At 40.1% G+C, this 17,782-nt stretch overlaps 2 protein-coding genes across 3 annotated transcripts in view; one reads left to right on the top strand and one right to left on the bottom strand.

Moving 5' to 3' along the window:
- LOC123318017 (voltage-dependent T-type calcium channel subunit alpha-1H) overlaps positions 1 to 17,782 on the bottom strand; it is an 86,407-nt gene that overhangs the window by 11,178 nt on the left and 57,447 nt on the right. For both annotated transcript variants that reach the window (XM_044904677.1, XM_044904678.1), the window contains exons 6-11: positions 9,957 to 10,128; positions 4,029 to 4,314; positions 3,733 to 3,825; positions 3,328 to 3,675; positions 290 to 484; positions 51 to 234 (exon numbers count right to left, since the gene is read on the bottom strand). In XM_044904677.1, coding sequence (XP_044760612.1) covers positions 51 to 234; positions 290 to 484; positions 3,328 to 3,675; positions 3,733 to 3,825; positions 4,029 to 4,314; positions 9,957 to 10,128 — 1,278 coding nt within the window. The remainder of the gene's footprint in view (positions 1 to 50; positions 235 to 289; positions 485 to 3,327; positions 3,676 to 3,732; positions 3,826 to 4,028; positions 4,315 to 9,956; positions 10,129 to 17,782) is intronic.
- LOC123318018 (ARL14 effector protein) lies at positions 2,231 to 3,116 on the top strand. Its single transcript, XM_044904680.1, has one exon. It carries the CDS (start codon positions 2,419 to 2,421, stop codon positions 2,911 to 2,913), a length of 495 nt encoding a protein of 164 aa, XP_044760615.1. The 5' UTR covers positions 2,231 to 2,418; the 3' UTR covers positions 2,914 to 3,116.

The following is a 17,782-nucleotide window of genomic DNA, read 5'->3' on the forward strand; positions in this document are numbered from 1 at the left end:
TGGGGTGAGCCTAAGAAAGCCGGAGGGGTTTCGAATTGGGTGAACCTCACCTGTTTGGGTGGTTTTCTCGCTTTGACACACATTTTTCCGGTCTATGTTGATAGAGAGGAGGTTGGCACTGGAACTTGGCGGCGAAGAATTATCTCCGTGCCTCAGAATAACATCGCTGAACATCACCGAAGATCTCCGCCTGTTATTGAGAGGTATAGATGGCGCCAGTAGATTAGTAGAACTCTGAAATTGGTGGAATTACGACAGAATGGAATGAAAAAATGCTTAAATAACAAACCTCGTTGTTTATGGAAACATCTTGATTACTTATTGATGGTATACGTAGCAGTCCTGGTCTTTTAGAAACCGTTGGCAGTTCGTAATCTTCCCCATTGTTTTTATTTTCTCTGTTTTCCTTCGCTGGATATTCATGGAGACATATCGAGCTCGTTCTTGATACTGTACGATTTGTAGATACACTGGATTGCTGGTGCTTAAAGAAGAAAATTCCTACTTCAAGAATTCAACGATAAAAAAAAATTTTGTATCTTCGACTTTTTTAAAATTATCATTCCAAATACCAAACACTGCCTATCGTATATAATACATCGAGAAAACCGATATATTTCACTTAAATTCTCGCTCAGCTAACACGTGTGCAGTACTGAGGAAGAAAAATTGGGATCATAAAATATCTCCAATAAAATAAAACATTAGATTTATAATCTTTACGAATATTGCAAGAAAAGATCGAAAATGAAACATAGTGGCCTGCTCCCGATCATGTGATTTCGAATTCAAATTCCCTATCCTATTTCCTGCGCAGGAGACCAGATTCTGTTCTTGCGCAAACTACACCATTTTAAATTTTCGAACCCAAGCGTCCTTTTGGTGAATTATGAATTGAATAAAGTACTGTGAAGTTTTCGAACTGTTTTAGCTAAATGTAAGTGATCTTGAAATGGTAAATTACGTAAAATACGAATATGTAATTTGGTAGTGTTAAATTAATTCCGTATATCTCATGAAATCATATATCTTATGCTGTTTCATTCAATCCTAGAATTGCAAAATGTCCTAGACCAGTATGAACATTTTCGATTTTTTATTTCAGAATAAAACAATCCTGCAAAATCCTTTCCCTAATCCAAATAGTGTTAGACTAACTGCAAAATGGGACAAGTAGCTTCGAAGCAGTAAGTATTTCTACTACTTTCATGTTGAACATGGCGGATTCAAAATGGCCATATTTTCAAATTTGTTTTACAAGCCACAAAAAATTCATCTTCCAATTGAAAACACTTTTCTGCAAGAAACGAAGTGCATTTTATGAAATTTATATCCTTACTTACATTAATAAAGCCAAATTTTCATTTGGATTATCCGAATCAGATCTCGACACAAAGAATTTATTGTGGAATTAGTGATATAACACTGATTATCCTTAAAAATATGAATCTAATAGACACAAAACAGTTTTATTGAATTATATCATACAAGAATGCTTCAAGGCAGTTCGAGAAAACTGTAGACAATGGTTTCATTTCATATTCCGATGAAGTATCAACTCTCTTCGACAACTTGATTTACAAAATTCAATGACTCTTTATTATGATCTTGATGGGTCTAGAAAGTAGGAATTCATTCAACCGATCAGTTTCAATTGCCATTATTTGAATCAACTTTTCTTTTCTTCCTTCATTTTCTGTGGAAGTGATCAACTCCTAAATTTTTTGAATAAATCTTGTCGAAACACTTCATAACTTATATTCCTCATATCTGAATAGTTTATTTACATTTTGAATCTGATTTACAACAGCTATATCGTTTAGAAAAGCACATGAATTTTATTCCTCATAAATACATGATTTGTTGAATAATCCTGAAATTCCTTATTCAGTATTCTATTATTTCTCATAGGCAATACCAGTTGTATAAGAATAAAATAGAGGACTTCCAGTTTTCAAATTGAGTTTATTTACAAGGAAGTTTGGACACAGATTATTTTTATTCAGTTGATTGGGGTTAGATTCTTGAAGAAGATTGAAAACACTTTCTTTGCTCTCATTTACTTTTTCTGGAAGACATGAAATGTATTATACGGTTAAAAAACATGAAGATGTAGCAGATTTATATGGAGCAATTCATTCTTGTCATGCTCCGATTCGTTTAAAAATTGAAACGAACTTCTGAATTCGAATTTGATCGATAATCTTCCACAAGTCATGCGCCGGTTGGGAAATTTCCTTTTCTTCGGCCTTCGAATTCACAGATTAATCTGTGCTTCGAATATTTACGGAACGTACCACTTCGTTGACGTTGACATAGAATTGCTGTCGTTTTCACTTTTGAGGTTAAGTTGATTCAGTCTATGGTTTATAGTAAACAAATAAGGAACATTAAAATTTAGTTTCACAACAATCTACAATGAGTTCGTTTTCTGAAACATCTTCTTCTAGTAGTGACGAAGATATTCGATCTAGGCGGAAAGATACAAGAGCTGTAGCAACCGCCAAAAAATCTACCAGTGCAATACAACCATCAGCTTATACGACTAGAAGACAAGCTGCCTTGGCTAAAGATTCAATGACGAAACGGCTTGAAGCGGAGAAATTTCTAGGCAATTTCAACCCAGAAACTAGCGCTAGAGAACGCAAGAAGCTCAACAGAAAAATAAATCCACCGAGCAATGTACGTAAGCCACCTGGTGCTTTGTATGATGAGAACGGAATACATATAGCAAGTGGTATGGATCTCTGCGACTGTCTGAGTGAGGAATGCCCTGGTTGTTTCTTTGAATGCCTCAAGTGTAACTCTCAGAAGTGTGGCTTAGAATGCAGGGTACATAGGAAATACATGTATGACCAAATTGAATTTCATGGATATGATACCGTCATCAGAAATCCCTTATCGAGACATTAATACTGAATCTCTAGTGAAGACTGGTTGGACTGTCGGAAAGCACAGTATTGATATCTCCATTTGTTTGGTTGATAGTGATGTTCTTGTGATTCTTCGAGTTTGTTAGGTGATGAATTAATAGTTAAGGAAAGATTGATTGATTTTATTGAGTTTGAATGTTCCATTAGTTTTACGATGTGAATAAATGATGTTTATTCAATCGAGATATTTCTGTTTCATGATATATCATTTCTCTCCCCCAAAATTATCATTGTGAATATTGGGATCTTCATTTTAGAAAGGTTGGATAAAGTAACTGTGTTTACTTCTTTCTGTGAAGATTAAAGGGTGAGGTGTTTCCAGCTCGAGATAAAATCAAATTCTAGTTGGAGTATGTTTGATCTGAATATGAAGTACACTCAGTTTTTCACTCACCAACTGCTTAACTTTATAACAGTTCGGGTGGTGTTTCTTCACAGAATTCAGCCTTATAGTCTCTCCTGCAACTATCTTCTGGTCCTTCCCTTGATCTCTCCTCATCCTCCACAACCTTATCTTCTTGAAGGCCTTCCTTTTGGTCCTCCTCCATAGATGCGCAATGTATTTAACTATTTCGGCATAGCAGCTGGTCGGTTCGCTGTTGTTGGTGGACGAGGCCAAGGTGCTGCTGCTCTGGAAGCGAGCTCGTTCCAAACGCATACGTTCCATCTCCCTCTTTTTCGTTTCCGAGAATTGAGTCGCTATAACGACAAGGCAGAGGTTGATCATGAAGAAAGAACCGATCTGCAACAGCATCAATTGGATTAAATAAGGACTGGAACAGAACCGTGGGGTACTCACGACAATGAGCAGGACGAAGTATATCCAGTCCCAGAAACTGTGGCCGTCTTGGACGTAATACATTATCTCCGTCCATCCCTCTAGAGAAATGACCTGTATGGCGAAAAAAAGATCAAGAAGATTAATGAGCTTCAGATTTACAAATTCCTTCGGTCTCACGATATTAAAACAAGGAAATCTTGAAGCTAAGCTATTGAAAAATAGAAGGAGCTCCATACTGAACCTTGTGGACCACCAATTCCTAAAGATCGATTTGAAAAAAGGAAAAACAAAGTTGGAGAGTGTTCGATACTCACCAAGAAGATGGACACCCAAGCTAGTCCGATATTATCGAACGATATCGTCCCTTTGAACGGGTTGGTGCCCGATACCATGCACTCGGTGTAATAAAAGTGCCAGTTTATACACAGGCTGTCGTTGTTCCTGTATTCCGGTATCAGCATTTTCTCCTCGTACGTCAGATTGCACTTTCTTCCGTCTAGGATGTAGGGGATCAGGTTGGTACACGTGTGCATGCCGGAGCTGTTGCTGCATATGTAATCCTCCTGTTCGGGGATTTTGTATTCGTGTTTGCGTATCTCCCTGTAAACGAAGAGGACATTCTTGTTAATGGAAAGGCGGTGTTTGCTGTTCAATCTACGTTATATCGATTGCTGTGCCATCTAATGTGCAGATTAATTGTTATTCTTCATGGGGTTCTATGTACAGGTGGCAGATTTGAAAGGACATGGGGCAAAAGGATTTTTTCAAATTTCCCGCGCTGTGAAATGTCAGTTGCTTATGAAGCACTCTTATTGGTTTACAGAAAGTCCGTAGGAGTTTCTGTCACGATCATAGATTATTTTTCTGTGAGGATTTCTGTTCTTTCACATTTTACGTTCAATTCCCAGCTTGAAAAATAATTGATGAGTCCATTTATCATATTGTTGGTCGCAAAATAATACATTAATCTCAAAAAAATACCAAATTATGGCAGAACATCGACTCATTTATTCAGCAGTGGCACAGGTGATATACAGAGTGAGACACATAAAGCAAAGCGGTATTTATCCGCTGCCTTGAAGCCATCAATCGGCCGTATGAAAACATCAAGTTATAAAAACTCTTCTGGGATGATTTACGACTGAACTTTCGCATGTTTCAAAGGGAAAACGTCTACTTTACCGTCCAGAAAACAAGCGCGTTACAAGACCGCCTCCGTGCCCCATAATTGGGTGTCATATTTCACTCCGGCACACATAAAAGAATGGAAAAATATTGTTTGCATCGCGGGAAACGGGTTGAGAAAGCCGGAGTGAGTCATTTTTCTACGTCTCGTTCCATATTAACCTCGCATCGGAGGTAAAGAGGCTTTTCCGGCTCACTCACAAGCTGGAAACGATCGATTTGATCTCTCTGGGCATTTTTCTTACTGGCTGCGTCTCGTTTTAGCCATAGACAAACACTATTGTATAGTTCTGGCGCCGAACTGTCAAAATTGACACAGCGTTACCATCTTAATCATGTTGAGTACGGTATGAGTGGCAAATATAAAAACAACCATTCAATTTCCACCGGGAAAGACTGTTATTACTCGTCCCTAATTTGTACAGTTTCAGCGATTATCCCTTTTTCAAACAGCAGCACCGGTAAACAAAAAGCAGACGTGCAAGTTATTACCCATTAAACCCTTTTCTCTACAGGGTTAGAACCCTTATGAATACACCCGAAAAAATTTATTACAGTGTCCAACTGTATACGACTTCACTTCTAATAACGATTCCACCTGGGAAATTTCACACTCAGAATCTGAGGAAATTAGGCAACGTTATTTTCAAAGGTGACATTTCCTTTTTGATACGGTTGAGATCGATTTCGTTGTGGTTCAACCCTGTTTGTACAGGGTGGCGTTTGTTTATTCCATTTCGTCAGCACTGACGTTGTTTGGTTTTTCTTCAAGAGTATAGAAAGAACCTTCCATTGAGTATACGAGGGTGACAACTTTCATTTTGTGAGTTGTATGAATTAGTTTTAACTTACAGTTCATGATGAACATGTAGAAATATTCAAAGACGGAAACAATGTTCTATGTCTCATCCTTTTCACTGGGTTGGCAACAATGTCCAACATCATAGAGGACGAATAGACGTTGCAGAGTAATCTGTGAAGCCGGGAACGATTACGGACCGGCTTCCAGACTGCTTTACTACCCATCATCCTTCTTTATGAAAACCTAAACCCTATCCACGCAATTTAATAACATCTGTCTTCGGCCCTCCATTAACGGCCTCCGGCAAATCCGAGGCTGACGGTCATTAAGACAGGCGTTTCATTGCCGATTCACACACACGCGGAACCCTCGTCTTACCTCTCGTCCACCTCCCAGCGACTAATCGGGGAATTTCAATCCATCTCAATGTTAATTCTCGCCTTTAGACGCTTGACGGATCATTGTCCCAATGTTGGGAACAATGCCTCGTTTGTTCCATTGTGACGGCGGATTCTGTGCTCGTGGATTCAACACGTCACAGAAGACGAGTGAACACGGTGGAAGAAATTTGACGAGGTAATGGTCGCGTTCAGAAGTTTCTGTGTTGGATCATAGAACATCTTTCAAGAAGCTGGGGAATGGGAGTTTTACATGGTTATGAGTTGATGATGATAAATAATTGGAGTATATGAATAATTCGAGACTTATTTCATTCAAGAGAATAAGAATATTTGTTTCTCGCTGAATTCTGGAGGATCTGGTACTTTTCGCTTTTTTATTGATTATATTATCATATTAATGGTCAAAGATCCACACTGAAGTGACAGTACATGCCACAAGTCACATCGAAACCACAGAAATGTTCTTTTTCTTCTTGTCTTCACCCTCAGCATGTTACCTTGTCTCTGCTTGATTGGCTGGTTGAGGACATAAGCTGTACACTTTCATATCTCTCCCTCATCCCTGTTTTCCTGTAACCTGTCGTCGCCATACAACTCGATTAATTATTCAAGTCGCGTCGGGAAATATTGGGACCCGGCCACTCTCGTATGAAAAGGATCAAGAGGAGACTTCATTAGATTAACTAGCTCTCGGGTCAAAATCTGCCGTATGATGAATTTTGCACAGTTCGAACTTTATTACGTTAATCACGCATCCGGGGCTTTTCGGATTTAATTAATGGAACGCTTCCTTTTTGAAAGAGTATCTTCGGTGAACGTTAAGTAATTCTGTGTTCCATCGTTTCGATATTCTGTGACATTCATGTCTTCGAAAATAACTTTTGATTGGATCCATACCTATCTATAGTTTCGGTGTGATCTACACGAAGATATAGAATATATCTTCTTGATTGAACATGGAGAGAGTATAACCCACCAAAAAGAAGAAGAAAAGCTCATTGCTTCCTTGAAATCTGAATTGGACAATCTTTTCCCACCGATTGAATTTGTTTGAAGAGCGACTTCCTCCTCAAACATTAATTTTCGCAGTTTTTCACTCTCCACTCGGCGTAACTCTGCTTTGAAAGCATGTTTGAACCTGTTCCGAATTCTGATGCGTCATTAAACAACGGCCGGTGTCCCAAAGTTCTGTTTAACTTTACCTTCGAGGGCGTTAATCAAAAAAGCTGAATCAACAAGTGCAAACACATTAAATGCCCGGGAAATATACGATCTTTAACTTTTTCCATTTCGGGCCACGAGTCTGGCGTTTTTGAACGTTCAAACTTGGTCCATTTTTAGGAAGTTTGGTCGGGAATGTTATTCATGGCGATACAAAGTTTGAGTTCGCCCCATATTCCCGATGCTGTTATCTGGAGTGAATAGGTTTTTAGCGTTTCACATGATTTAACACGAAGGATATTATTAACGAATTGCTTCGCATATATACCGAAACATCGTGGTAAGGAAGCCTTGCAATTTGCAATCATATAATTTTCAAATGTCACTCTATTATTCTATGACCTCGCATTCGCATTTCCGCTTACAGTTATCTACTTTACCGGCTCTTACGAACCGTCTACGTTCAGAATTAATTGAAAATCCTACTTTTATATCCGAGTCGCGGACGGGGATTCTACTCTATGGTTACGATGGGTTCTGCTACTTTTTACTACGGCAATATATAGCGATTCACTATACGAGTTATATCCGTTATGACAGGGCGGAGGAAGTGTTTTCATTGTCTTTTCCAAATCTTATGACTGCTCTCTGCATTATTGGATAGTAAATTTTTATACGATCGTCGCCGGAGATGGAGATGTGTTAGAGAGACGTGTTAGAGAGAATTTTCTGTCGTTATGATAGATTTTTATCCATCGATTTATCGATATTGAGAACGCTATTGGATATTCAACAGGGTCTCTTTCCTCGATACCGATCAGACCACGGTATAAAATTCTCCCCATGGCCTCGTGTTTTATGGTTATTCACTCTTAATCGAAATCGAGTAGCCAATATCGAAAGCATAGAATTATGTGATCGAAATAGCGTTCAGGGCTTGTTGCATTGAGTCGCCCAATTAATTACAAGGATTTTCCTTCGGTTCCTTATCCAATCGGGATTCATTGAAAACGTTTGGAATTTCATTGAATTGGTAATTCCACCACAATCGGAGTCTTAATTTTCGTTATTCGCTTTGGAAATAAATGGCGGGTGTTTGAAAGTCATTTACCCTTGCCTTTTCGTTCGATTCTTAATACCGATGGCAAAAGGGTAGGAAAAAGGGAAGTTTCTGTGGATGCTGGTGGAATTTTGTGCTCAAGTTGGACTGGTTCAGGGTTGGACTAGGTAAATATTCTTATCGAGCATAAATCTGATGAGGGATTTTTAAATCCACAGGCTCTATGGATGTTTGTAGCCAATTCGGTTATCAATACCGATTCTAATATAGAAATATTAGTTATACTGATGTCAAACAGAGAATTTCATCAAAATATGTACAGGTACATCAAGGCAAGCAGATCTACTACATTTCTATGACGTATGAAGAATTATCAAACATTTTGTGTTTATTCAGAATTACTTGAATGAAGTTTTTTCTGGCCAAATTTCCTTCTTCTTTCAATTTTTCGTTTGATAAATCTCCAATACCCCTATTTCTACCACATTAATGCTTCAAAATAAAAATTTCATCAATAATAATATCCCCAAGACAAGAAATTTCAAAAAAGGAATCTTTATTTATACAAACAACGCTTAGTACAAGTATTCATCAATATCTAAAATTTAGACCGCACCTAAATAAATTATCTAACATGGATATTTCTAATGTCAGTAGTGTAAAGTGTCGTGCAAAAGTGTGAGTATGAAGAGTTCTTCTCAAACAAAAAAAAAAGATAAAGGAAGTTCCGGAAAAGGAAATCGACTAACATGGACACAACACAGAAAACTAAGGCTTACGGGGCGGGTATAACATATTCTTCCGGCAAATCTCTGCAAAAAAATCGAAGGTTTTTTGAAAGGTCGCCAATATGTGGAATGCCAGGAAAAAGTCGAAGAATGAAGTTGAAAAATAGCGAAACGGAGCAGTTATACAACACAATTTCATCGTTGATTGATTTACTGCGATTAGATTCGAGAAATTCGTGACAGTTTGATGTTGTGTGATTGTTTGAAGAGTGGATGTTCTAAATGGTGAACTGATATTTAATTATTTTCGGTATGCATGACAAGTAACCCCGAGGTTATTCATCCGTCTTTGAAGGATCCCATATCCCCTATGTAAAGACACCTCAATCTCGTGATTAATCAACACAGCAAAACCCGAGTCAACCTCCTTCCGTTCAATTTAGTCGGAATAGTCCAAAACTCATCAGCATATCCATCATCCGAGAACTTCAAGCACACCCACCGGAAAGTTTAGCGGAAGGGGCCAAAGGGGCAGGCTGACGCAACAACAGTTACTGTTAATCGTAAAAAAAAACTTATCTAAGGTTACTCGGTGATATATGAGCCCGTGTGGATTTTATCTTTGAGACTTTGGAAGGCTGAGATGAAAGAAAGCACACAAACGTGTCGCGTGGTAAATTATCTATTGAGGTTCTCGAACTTCCAAAAGTTCAACGAAATTCAGAAATATGAAAAAAGTGAACAACAAACAACGTGGAAGGAAAAGGGAAACTGAAGATGCTTCTGTGAAGCCGAAACACGTGAGGTGTAATTTACTCAGTTTTTTCTCTCGTATTGAAATTGCGGCGTGAGAGATGTGGTTTTTCGGAGCCTTTACTCACGGTTTTAATTCAAATATTACTCACATTGGAAGAATCGCAGCTATGTGAGTTGGCGGAGTACATCTCTGCCTCAGAACGCCGTTCCACAGTTGAACCCCCACGATACCGAAGATGAAGAAGACGAAGAAACAGAGGAGAAGGACATTTCCAAGCATGGGCAGGGTGTCCAGAAGGAGCATCACCAGAATTCTCATACCTGAAACAAAATTGATAATTGAGTATGCCAAACAAAATAATTTTGTCTTTGGACGGATGGAATTGACGATAGTATCATATATCAATAATTCTTAAAATTGGGCATCCCTAGTTTGAGTCAAAAATTTTGACTTTTGACAGGTGGCCTTGTGTTCTGTGGCGTTAACACATAAGCCATATTTTCGCGATTAAGACGCGTGAAGCGTCTTTAAGCGTTCCTATTCGAGCGAATAAGTCATGACGTCAGTCTTTAAGACGCTTTAAGCGGAACCTGGCGGTCTGTGGAGAGCGCCTGTGTCATAGAGTCATCTTGTCTCTGGCCTGTGTCGTCTTATGCGAAAAGAGGTTATATAAAGAAGGGAGAATATGTTGTTTATATCGAATTTGATTTGAATTCCTACTAGGGAAGAGTGCTTTTATTGCCAATAATGCAGTTTCTGCATTATCATTCAGAATAAATAAATATTTTTCAAATAATAGCCAAAGAACAGAAATTGAAAAATTCACAATTCGATTCGCTGTCTAATGATAACGACAGATGACTCAACCATCAGCGATATTCTATTTTTGCGACAACAAAATTAATGACGTCACGCTTAAAGACGCTTTAAGACATCGATTAAGACGCTTAATCGCCAAAATATGGCTATAGACGCATGTGGTGTTAATCGGTCTATGCTCTATAGTCTATGCTTTGACGTCCTCTGCACCACAGAACACTATCATATCTGTTGGCGCCACAGATTATAGAGCCGTCGCGTATTTTTGTGGTCCGAGTTCGCCGAGCTTGTCTCCAACTCTCGAATCGTCTCTTTCATCAATCGCATAAATATCAGCCAGTCCGACGAATTTTCCCCCTTGTTCCCGAGGCGCTGAACCGTATGGGCGCGGAATCAAAACAGATCAGGACCGCATCAATTATCTCGGCCGATAGATGTCGCTCCACCGGTCCGGAAAACAATCGCGCAACACCTCCGCACGGAATTTCAATATCGTCGTCGGTAAATTACTCTTTGATGAATGGGGCCGGGCGTGATCGGCATTTTGAAGCTGCCGCTTGATCATCCGGCTTTAAAGTTTGGTTAGAAGAGGAAAAAAACGAGATTGCGTGCTTCAGTTTGTAATGGGAAGGAGAAAGATTAAAATTGAGGTCGTCTAGGGGTTTTCTTAGAAAAGATCCGTTTTTATACTGGTCGCTGAGGAAAAAAAATTGATTGATGTTGGTCTGGAAACGCCTGTATTATGTTGACGTTTAAAATAAAATGAGAGCTTGAGGATTTATTGTCTATGGTTCATTTTGATCACTGAATGAATATTCTTTGTTTTGTCTCTGTGGTTGTCTCCAATTGACAGTTGGCTTCTCATACTTCTCTGAGTCATCTGTGGTTCAGCATCGTTAGTCCAGGTTCACACTCTCTTGAGATAAGGATACATGCACATTATTATGTCAACGTTGCCTTTTTTCATTTAGGGCCGTTTCTCTATTGTGCAGAAGTTCTAACGTTGCCATAAGAGAACTCCGAAATCTCTAATTGTGTTTTCTGGCATGATTACAACGAACTTCGCATGGCGCAAATAAAAAAGCTGCCTTCAGCCTCGACTGCACCGTTGAAATAAAAATCAAGTCGACAGTACGAGCACATTACGGAGGGAAAAAGAGGCAGTCTATTCCAATTCATCCGACCGTGAACGTCGTCTGGAGTAATTTTCCGACTGGAGAAGGTGCCCCTGTAACGGCCCCCTAGCCTACCCGGATTCCCAATGCCATGTCTCGCTACAACACCGCAATTTTCCTTCTGAACAGTTATTGGTACACGTCTAAATGCAAATTGCAATCGAGACTGCGCGCGCGTCTTTTGCGTTATCACAATTTGGAATAATGGGCGAAGAAGTCAAAATGAGAATTTTACACTACACTAGCGTACGATCAACTGCCCTATATGAAAAAAACGATTCGCTGGAAAACTACAATTTCCGTCCTCTAAAACGTCTTCCATAAACGACCCATCAAAAATCTCACGTAAAACATTGAACGCGATATCCTTCCGCACTCGGCAACCTCGCATATCGTATGACAGCCGCGCATAGAACCTCATCTCTTGATCCACCTTCTTCTTCCGCCCCAGTTGGCCTCCGTCGAACTAAGCCGTCCATCCAGCAACATATCAATTTTATCTGTCACGACGTAACATAGAATTTCCTTCGCCCCTTCGTCTTGCGAAAACATTCACAAATTAGAGACGTCGAATTCGGGGCAGGTGCGTATGTTTGTAGAATCGATGATTGGAAACGTATTTAGGGCGTAATTCGGAAGGAGACAGGGTGAATTTCGTCAAGTAATCTAGAGACGCTCCCAGAGCGGGGATTTGTGTCGATTGGAGTGTGGAGGAAACGACGGAATAGATGGAGATTGAGTGCTGAAGAATTTTTCGTAATATTATTCCCGTTGAATTATTAAATTTGCAGGGGGAATGCCGACCAGGAATGTCGTCGAATATTTGTGTTGTATTTTCGTTCGTTTTCCAGCTTCACTGTTCATCGCAACCTGTCAAATCCGATTCCCAAGCATAGACTTACATTTTTGTATACCGTGATAGATCACAGATGCGGATCGGATATTATTCTTTTCTCCTCTCTTTTAAATATTTCCTATGATTTTTATTATGTTCTGTTTTCATCCTTTCTTATCCTCTCCTTGACTTTCTATTTTCTCATCTTCAAACTCTTTTTTTGGGTAGACAAGAAATGATTGTCATTTTGAACTACTTCAGCAAGAAAATCCAGGTTACTTCCTCGAGTCATAGAAGGAATCGACATTTTACGCTCGTATAGTTTGGAATATTTATAGGAATGCTTACTTGGAATTGGGTATGAAAGTGAACATAACATCTCACCGATACCCGTAGGTCAGCAGTTAAAGTTCGGAACAGGAAGCGGTCACAGAGTAATCCCATTTTCTATGTCGTTTCGCGGCGAATGATCGAGAAGTCGAAATGGCCACATTTCCAGCAGTTCTGTTTGTCCTACGACGCGGTCGGAAAGACTTAAGTTTGGCTATGCATAAAATAAAAGCCTTGACCCTTATAATGCCTTTCCTGTATTTGAGGTAAAACAATGGAAAATCCCTATGGGCTGGTACATCGTGAGGAATTTATTCAGCATATATTTCTGTTATTGTCTCGCCTAGATTGCGGTTTACGTCCGTGTTGTGAAGCGAGGCATGTGGAAGTGAATAATTAACTCTTTTACCCCCAACTCTCTGGGGTATTCTTTATCGTTCGGATTTAATCCTATACGCATTAAAATTTTCATTTTGATTTATGATTCTGAATCCCCACGTATTTTCAGTCCAAACTTCGTAGATATCAGTGGTAAAGAGAGTTCCAGCAGGGACCAGTACCGTCAGGAGATACTATTAACATTTATATTTGAGACGTCTCCTCGAAAACCACCAGATCACACCCAGAAAACGAATCATTCGGTCTGTCGCATCCACTTGTTCAGCCAATTCCTCACACGTCACACGTAATCAAAAACTGCTCGCTTGTAGCTTCCCGAATCGTCCTCGAGGGGGCGACACCGATTCGGTATTAATGAAATATAAAATATGGAACTCTGGTAATTCACTGCGTCCCGTGGGATTCTCCCGGGACGGGGTTAGGGAACGGCAAAAAAAAAGTGTCCAGGCGCGACGCCACCGTCGGTCGTTGTCAAACGAATCTGTGGCGACGTACAGGGTTGCCATTTATTTTTTAGTCGTTGGTCCTCAACTGCAGCTAAGGTGAACCCTATGATCTTCAGTTCAGACCAAGGACTCGTACTTGTAGACCTGTAATATTGGTTCTGTGATTCAGATTAAGAGCTGTCAGAATTTCATATCCTTTTTTCGAAATACAATATTGGGTTTGCGAATTAGGCAATATCTATGGTTCTGTTGTCTGTGATCTTTCGTTTTGATGGCTCAGAGAGAGGTAGACCAATCTATTTGGAAAATACAAGTTCTTTGTGAAACGAGAGAGATATGGATTTTCTTTTCAATTAATTATCGTTGAAGATCATTATTGAAAAAATTCCTTTTTTTCTCATTCAACATTTTTCATTTCAGTGTGGACTTTGGAGAGCAGAAATCACTTCTTTTGGCAGGGTAGGAATGGTCGAAGGGTCTTAGAGCACAGTCTTGTCCCTTCTAGGGCTGGGCTGCTAAGGGATCTCCCTGAAGCCATTCCCAACCCTGACCATAGAAGGATTGAGAGCGAAGAAGTAACATCATTAATGTGAGTTGACTCAATTTATTTTCGTATGCTCTATTGGACAATATTAAACGTTTTGATGGCTCATAGAGCTGAAGAAGCATCTATCTGGTACTGTTGGAAAATTCAATTGATTTTTTTTTCAGTGTGGGAGTTGAGAGAGCAGAAATTACATCTTTTGGTAAGGTAGGAATGGTCGAAGGGTCTTAGAGCACAGTCTTGTCCCTTCTAGGGCTGGGCTGCTGAGGGATCTCCCTGAAGCCATTCCCAACCCTGACCATAGAAGGATTCAGAGCGAAGAAGATAATCATCAATGTGAGTTATTATTTTTCTATTTCGTATGAATTGATAAAATACAGTTAATTCTTTCGGTTAATTCTATATATTGACAATTTTTTTTAATAATACTCTGCGTAAGCTCCCATTTGTCAGGGGTGGCCAAACGACCTTTTCTGTTAAAGTTTAATTGAAAGACCACCCTGATAGATGGACGTCGGTCGTTGAAAATTCACTTTCGGAGGCGCGATCAAAGCCACGCTTTTTACGGTCGTTACCCGATGGAAGATTGAGGTTAGGGGTGGCGGAATGTTACGGAAAGGGGGAATTGATACATTGCGGTTCATCGATGCGAAATCGATGGATGGACGTGCCACGGTTAATCGCCGATTTCGGTATGTGGGACACGGGGTCAAAAAAATCCGACCCGAATTTATCGCAGGGAAAATTATATTTGGAATAACCCTTTTTCGTGTACCGGTATCGTGGGAGGAATACTGGCGGTTTTACCACAGTATAACTTCTATTCGGTTTTATATCGACGGTAGTTCTAGTAACAGGTAGTTACAATGAACGGTAGTTCCGACTGTTGGTAGTTCTCATTGCTGACAGTAGTTGAAATGTTGCTTGGACCCCATAACTGGTAGATTGAATCGTTTTTGATTTGAAGTCCATAACAATGAATGTTATCGAGAGAATTTCAATAATATCAATCGATATTCACACCTCGAATATCTCTTAGCGGATAAAATTCACAACGCTCGCTTGTGAACCCGGGGATCGAATTGAAAGAAAAGCTTCAGGCCGATCTGACAGCAGCTCGTATATTTGACGTTTAGCGTCAGGCGCGTATATAACCGGGAGTGAATGTCTGTCTGTCAGATTTCTCGAACCGTTTCACGTATATATTGCGAGAGGAATTTCGACATTCAGCATCATTCGCGTCACTCCTTTATTGAAAATGAAGGAGATTGGTTCTCACCGTCTGACGCTTCTACGAATAATGTCACTCGAGTCTTCGAGCTCGACTCGGGAAACTGAGGAAGCGAACCTCTCGTTCGAATATTGGAATTATACAAGTTGTTCGATATCCTTCGAAAGGAAGGGGCAGATTTTTTCCCGAAGAATCGTGAGCCATTCTCGACGACGCGTGCTCAGCCAAACCAACTTTTTCCATCGTGAGAACGCGTCCACCTCTCCTGTACGTTATTGTAATACGGGACGAATCTGAGAAAAGTTTCCCCTTTCGCTGAAAAGCCGATTCCGCAAATCGAATTTCCCTGTAAGTAGCCGGGAGGTTCGGAAAGTTGGATTGTTATACGGTTAGGGGGGTCCGGTCCGGTTCCGGACGGACCGTCATTGTTTTCTTTCGTTCTCTCGGCTCGAAGGACGAGGGGTGAGAGGGCGTTGGTCCATAGGGCTCGTCTGTTTTCATCATAGGCGTTCCGAAACGCCTTTTTGTCCAATCCAATGTTTTGAGGGATTTCGAATTCTACCAACCTAACAGTCTGAGTATGAGGGACGGTTGGAGGTAGATTCACCTTTATCTACAGGCTGATTCGCCTTTTGTCTTTGCTCGGGACTGCGACCCTTATGATCCTCCATTTTTGGGCGTCGTCCATAGAAAGAACTCTGGCTATAGTTTCCATATTATTTCAGTATATTGAAAAAAAAAACAGTATAATGAAGTTAAGTTTATTGAACTGGCAAAAAAACAAGTCTCTCACTATGGAAACTAAATTTTGAGAAACAGATAACAGTGAAGTAGTTAGCAGAAAGAGAAGAAGTAGTTCATTCTGAAAAATCATAAGTCATATGGCCCATTTGTCTTTTGCATGACCCAGACGTCAAGACAGTTTGACAGAAATGCTTCAAGTCGATAAGAAGGGGTTCCTCTTACTACAGGAACAGTTGGTGTTGGGTTGTCCAGGCAAAGTGTCCTTAACTCAGCTTCTACGAGTGGATATATTGTGTTCTGCAGATTCCTCAGTGCTTTTGCACCACGATGACCATAATTCTACCAAGAAAATCTGGTTAAAGTATCACCAACACTTACTCTAATATATTTAAAGTCCAAATCAACTCGCACTGGACTAAATGATCCTCCTGCTTCCTTGAATGAAAACAGCAACAAGCTCTTCCTCCTCATGAGGCTTAAGTAAGAGCGGTACTCCTGTTTGGATTACAGTAAAGGAAGTGGTACATGGTCTAGTTGAAGAGAAAGGTGGAAAAGTGAAGGAAGAGGCTCTAGTTTTAGATTCTGCAAGCTTGCATCTTCATGGCTGCATCAGGGTAAAGTTGCAGACGTTGCATCAAGTGATGCTGCAATTATCGAATGAGAACTCGAAGAATAAAAGTGAGAGTATCGTGAAAACACCCCATAACTGGACACAAATGGACGTCTTCATCCTGCAATAAAAGGAGGGACACCAACTCATAAAAACTCTCTGACCAGAGCATTTTTCGAGTTATCAAAACCTCATCGACGCCGATATCATCCCGATCGCTTGTGCGTTTGACGCGAGGGTCGTATACCCCCCGTTTACGACGAAATTATTGGTCGGTCATTACATCTTTTACGTCCCATCATCCGTCTCCGTGAAGATGCCTTTGACGAGTCCTCGCCGAACCCCTTCCTTGCGGTTTATCGGCCCCACTACGACTTCATTGGGTTTCTTCGAGACGTTATCGGGGATCACGGTGGTTTTATGAACATCCCCTAAGCAGTAGTTTCGGAAATTATAGATGGGGGGATCACTCGATATGTGGGGGTGGCGAACAAGGAGATGGAAGGAACTGGAGGAAATGAGATTATATGGGGGTAAAAGTTCGGAATTAAGAAATTTTTTCTACCCTACTTCCTTCGCTTCTATATCTTCCTCTTGATTGATTGCCCTTTCTAATCCAACAAACACAATAATAAAGTTACTGAAAATATATATAGGCTCTGGAAGTTTAATGAGGAATACGGCATAAAAATAATGGCTGCTTTTTTTCCCAGCAAATCGAATCAGTTTCTCCTCTCCTGATGATTCCTTCTACTGAAAACGCCCATCATTTCATTCTGACCACCCTATATCTGATCCCTAACATCCCAATAACCAACGTCTTGAATTTTTAAAATTCCTC

The sequence above is a fragment of the Coccinella septempunctata genome, chromosome 7 (genome assembly GCF_907165205.1).
Source record: "Coccinella septempunctata chromosome 7, icCocSept1.1, whole genome shotgun sequence".
Classification (NCBI taxonomy): domain Eukaryota; kingdom Metazoa; phylum Arthropoda; class Insecta; order Coleoptera; family Coccinellidae; genus Coccinella; species Coccinella septempunctata.